General features: G+C 33.5%; 1 protein-coding gene across 1 annotated transcript in view; it reads right to left on the minus strand.

Annotated features, from left to right (window-relative positions):
- The window catches only part of LOC109544564 (roundabout homolog 2), a 226,804-nt gene extending 222,864 nt beyond the window's left edge, over positions 1-3,940 (minus strand). Inside the window, exon 1 of the mRNA XM_019914838.2 lies at positions 3,424-3,940. Coding sequence (XP_019770397.2) covers positions 3,424-3,475 — 52 coding nt within the window. The 5' untranslated portion in view covers positions 3,476-3,940. The remainder of the gene's footprint in view (positions 1-3,423) is intronic.
- Between the last annotated feature and the right edge of the window lie 1,621 nt (positions 3,941-5,561).

Below are 5,561 nucleotides of genomic sequence, written 5' to 3' on the forward strand. Positions count from 1 at the left end.
TCTGTCGAATATAAGTGAGTTTACTGATGCTTCAATAGGAGTCTCTCTTAACGATTATGATAAAATTGGCTCTAATTGCCTGAAGAATGCACTTGCAACGTTTTGCAACGATGGAAATCCTTGTGTCATTTCGTTTTCATTAAATCACCATCAACTTTTTGACCGGTAAAAAGAAATTGATAATTTCAATTTTGAATGCAAGGCTGTTTAACCAAATTATAATTAGATTTGATTTGAACAGTTTTAAATCTGCGGAAAATTGCTCTGATATTTTCACTAACAATTAATATAATTAAAATGAAATAATGTGATACCTTTTTCCAATTAACCTGATAGAAAATTCGCATCATACTTTGTAGACGTTGTCAGGTTACCAGTACTAGTGTTAAATATGTATTTATAAGTTAAAAAAACATATTGCAAAACTTATTCTTTTCTTCTTATTATTTCGTTCTTACCTTGGACACATTCCATGTGTCAAATAGATAAAGCCAAATTTTCGTATATCAGTAAGTAAATTTGATTATTAAAACGGGGGTAAACCACCGGAATGTTGAAATAAAAAGTAATTTTATTGCCAACCATAATGTCCACGAAAGAACTTGATGATTAGTTTTAAAACAAAATTATCCAATAATATAAAAGCAGATATATAATTGCAAACAATTATAATCGATTAGTTCGCAGACTATTGGTCGAGTTCATTGTTGAAAGTAATACCAGAACCAGAAACAATATTATGAGTCACCTTGCTGGAACTGATCTCGATTAGTCCTCAGGTCCAACTAACCGTTCTACATTTGCTATCATTTTTTTATCGGCGTTTTTACGTTAATTAATTGCACTGTTTTCACCGACAACAACAAGCAAGGCAATACATTTTTCAATACCACTGTGTGGAAATAAAATAACCTTCGGCATGTACCGTCTTGTAAAGAAACGCGTCCGTTATGAATAGTTTATTTCAATATTGTTATGTTCAAATGAAATATATTGATCACATAGTCCAGTTCAAATCAATGTCAATTAGGAGACGAATTATTTTTTAATTTTAAACATTTTCTTTTACATAACTTTAAATTCGTTTTACTAGTGCTAATTACACATCATTTGGTGTGTCAACCGAGCTAGCAGGTTCAAATGGTAACATACGCATTTCTTAGCAAATTTAAGCCTTGCAATTGGGATAATTATCCTTTCAAGCCTCCGGAGTAAAAATAAAAAGCATATTTTTCACAAAAAGCAGCATACATGTAAATGCCATTTACTCTAAAACTCTAGAGAATTGTGGACAGACACTAGGCAAAAAACATTCCATTTATGCCAAGAAAATCGATCGAAAACCAGCGCTAAATGCATAAAAAAATACTATTGGATATTTCAATGGATACCTACTAGTAAGAATTCCTTGATTTCTAGTTTTTCAAAAATATTTTTAAATTTACCGGAATGCCTTTAAGAATAAGTATTATTAACAGCAGTAATTGGATTGGCCGGTGTGTATAAGCTGCTTGGCCTCTTCGATGAGCAGATATCGATCGTCTCGATTTTATCTCGGATAAAGGTAATCGTTCACAAAGAAATGCTTGCTAAAGACCACTTGAGCAGGCATATAGTTTATCACTCTATTTTATTTATTTGAAACTCATATATCTTCGAGAATCAATACCTACAGGTTAGAATAATGCCCCTACATAATATAAAAATTGTCCTTCAATCGCATAGTTTCGGAGATAAAGGGGTGATTTTTTTGCTTGATATTATTTCATAAGTTTTGAACCACTCATCCGATTGAAGTGAAATTCGGTATGCAAAATCGTACGCTTTTGCAATATGAAGTACATACACGGTCTCAAAGTCAGGTAAGTAGACAAATTGAAACACTGAAATCTGCATCTAAACATAACGTGAGTTTTGTAATTAAACATGTAGCGAAAAATGTCCCTTAACGGACAGTACATACACCTTCTTAAAAGTGGCATATTGAGAAAGATTTTTCCACAAAATATATCTAARCAATTGAACCTGAAAACGACGACCTTTYGTTATTTCATTCYYTCGCATTTTTCTGTCTGTTTAGAGAGGTGGAAGGTGGAAGTCYAAAATCACYWTTAACACTCCTGTACGTTATTGTTTYACTGTATTTTCTACAAGGAAATTGTTGTAKGTAAAAGTTAATAAACACATGAAATTTTCTACTAAACAAGATGCCCTAAATTTGCRTCAGTCAAATGCACGCTTTCCAAGACAAATACGTGCGTAAATATAGAAATTTCTCAAAAGGCTCAACAGACTGATGCGTCTATTTGAAGAGTTAAAATCACCTCTTTTCTATATTATTACTATTAGTTATTCGTCACCTACCTAAATATTAGCATTTAATGCACCTAGTCGCTTGATCGACTGTACAACCAAACACAATTATTTTAGTTTTCGTAGAATCAATTATCACTTTAATAAAAGTTCCATTTCTTCTTATAACGCGGTCTCGAGTTATTACAATAAGTAATAATTTTTGTTATATAAGTATGCTGGTATTGTTCATTTAAAAATTTGTCCGATGTCCGCATGCTGAACCACCATCATAATAGACTTTAACAAACCCGTGTCAGCATCTTCCTGAAAAGTATCATATATATATACTTTATTTCCTATAGAAAAAGGCTATCGACCCAATAGGTCTTTCTGCCCTTGTGTAGTACATATGTGTCTTAGCCTAGCTTACTCTAAAACTAATTCCTATTCCTAACACTCGTATAAACCAATCAGTGATAAAAAAATAATATTAAAAAATTCTTGCCTTACGAAACAAACCGGTCTTAGTCTTTAGTTCAGTTGCGTTTGTAGGTGTTCTAGTAAAGTGTTTGTTGGGGTACGAAAACGGGAGTGTTTTGTGAAAAGTATCAATTACCTTATAATACGCCTTTGTAATTTTTTTTCAGTAAGGCATCCATCAAATGAAATCTAAAAGGTATAAAACTTTGAGCATATTCGCAATATATTGAACATTAGCCAATTCCAAGGACTCACTGCACTCGTGCTTCAGCTAGGAACTTCCTCGTGTGAATTATAATGATTAAGATTGCATAAAAATCCCTCAGTTTTAAATGTTTGTTGCCAGTACGTAATTTCGCATCTTTTCCGATTAAATTAGGTACATTGCGATCTTTCTTGTAACTGCAATAACAAAGTAAATAACCGTTTCATTATTTTCCCTTCCTTATTTTCCGCGAGCGAAAGATGAGGCATCGCTCTAAGAATCGCGGAAGTTTTGGAGGTGGGCAGAATTTGAGTTTCAGAGTTTGTGTTAAAACTACGCCACTCGGCGCTTTTACGAAAATTACCAAGCTTCAAACGGGAAGTTCTATGGAAATTCCAAGCATTTATTAAAAATGAAAAAGTAGTGAATGTTGACAAACAAACCTTTGATAATCTGGATACATCCGAAAATCAATACACTAGAAGCCCACCACATTATCGTCACTGTAACTAACTAGACAGTCAAAATGAAAACAATCAACCACTGGCAATAACTCTCAATTCATATTTTACACTTCTAGTACAATTTATGATATAACTTTTAATAGAGAAACCACTTTTCGCTGGCCATGCTTCAATGTGAGACTTGTGCCTCAGCGATTTCCTGTGCACTTACTATGTCAAATCCATTTTAAAGCATTTTAGGACAATGTTAAAATTAGAGAAAAATAGTCACTAAACGCACATGTATTAGCAAACGGCACTGTTCTAATTTGCGTTAGTCAGTGTTCAAGTTTCAGTCCATGAAGCTGCAAGAGCTTGAAACATCGATCTCACGCATTCAGTTTATCGTCATGTTTTGATGAAAACGCGAAACCGACCGACACAGTGATCCCAATGGGGTCGATTGACGACTGAAATCGGCGTACCAGGATCAGGACAGGACGTCTCCTGAATGATTCCCCCCACCGAAAAGCTCGGATTTTACTACAGGGCGCCGAATTTCAGCGACGACTTCGGCCGTTTCAGCCAAAGAGCTTGCGTTTCACTGCTTTTTCGGTTTTCAGGAGCGGCGCGGAAACTGTAACTAGATGGTCGAAGCCACATAAAATCTGAAAGATTTTCCCGGTTTGGGATCAGTTTTAACTGCTCTACTATCGCTTGGAGACAATCATCCTGCTTCAACATATTATTTTGCAAATGTGCATCTTAAACAGAAACCCATTAGAATGTTTTACCTTATTTCAGCGCACAAGGTTTATTTGCATTGTTTTGTTGAAATATTTATAATTTTAAAGAGTTAAAGATCTATGTCATATTTCAATTCATACAACCTTTGATAAAACGCCTTTCACATAAAATCTTAACAATAAATGGTAAATACCGAATATACAAAGACAAAGAAACGGGAATGTACAGGTATCGGTATCCATCATAAAAATATATAAACTGTTAGATAAGACTATAATCAAAATGCTTTTAATATTATCAATATAAGTTCAGCCACATATATTATGGACCACAGTGTACCACAAAGCCATATTGCTTAGGCAGCATAATTTTTGTTCATCACGAGAGCAACCTTTATAGTCAGTCATGGTCAGTCGTCGTCAAATCGCTGTTGATACAGAATCGTTTTCGTGTTCGGAAATCTACTTTTGTACTGTGGTGTCTTTATCATTTATCAATATACTTTTATTCATACATTAAGAGTGTGTCCACTTTATTTCACCAACATAAACATTTTCGGTGACTTAACAAATTTTACATGAAAGCTAATTTGCGATTTTCATATGTTCCGCTAGTTTATTATAGAGACGTAATACCAGTGATGTTTGTTCGTTATCGGGGGTAATTGCAAAAGTGCTTCAAAATTACCGATAATTTTCAAAGAAGACAGCTGAAAGACAACAAGCTCGAATGCAAAATTATCTGTTTATTTTGATGCACGAGTGTAATTTTAATGAATATATCCTGAGTAAACATGTGGATTCATTTTATTTCTATTATATTTTATTACCCTTTAAATTTTATTACTTATGTTTATTAAATTTAATTTGAATATCTTAGGTATGTCAGGAAGACATTTGATGTCTAATTCAACATGAAAAGACACCTGTCAAATATTTTTTGTAAACAATGCAATTATCGTTGAGTGATAATTGCACGCTGTGCAATTATCGCTGTAATTTTTCGATAATTGCACACTTCAAACGGACAGATTATCATACGAAGGAAATATTCCTGTTAATTGAGCCTTTATCTTCATTACCGTTTCACAACCGAGAGAAACTTTGTTGTATTCTCATGATGATAAAGTAAAAATATAAAAAAAATAAAATGGAGCTAGTGACTAAAACTTGTGTTTAATAACAATAATATTTAAGCCGAGGTATTATCGTAAATAAATTAGCAATAACAATTTTTATTGCTGTCGAAAGAGGCTTACGACTAAATCGGTCATTCTCCCTTACATTTGCATGTGTGTGGGACGTTGTTCTTTGATCAATTTCAAATTCTGGTGGCATTTGAAGTACAAGCCAGCAAAAGTACATTTTTTGCATCTTCATAAAAGAAATCCG

Source organism: Dendroctonus ponderosae, unplaced genomic scaffold (genome assembly GCF_020466585.1).
Source record: "Dendroctonus ponderosae isolate FM_Combo_2020 unplaced genomic scaffold, Dpon_F_20191213v2 Dpon_F_20191213_2, whole genome shotgun sequence".
Classification (NCBI taxonomy): Eukaryota; Metazoa; Arthropoda; class Insecta; order Coleoptera; family Curculionidae; genus Dendroctonus; species Dendroctonus ponderosae.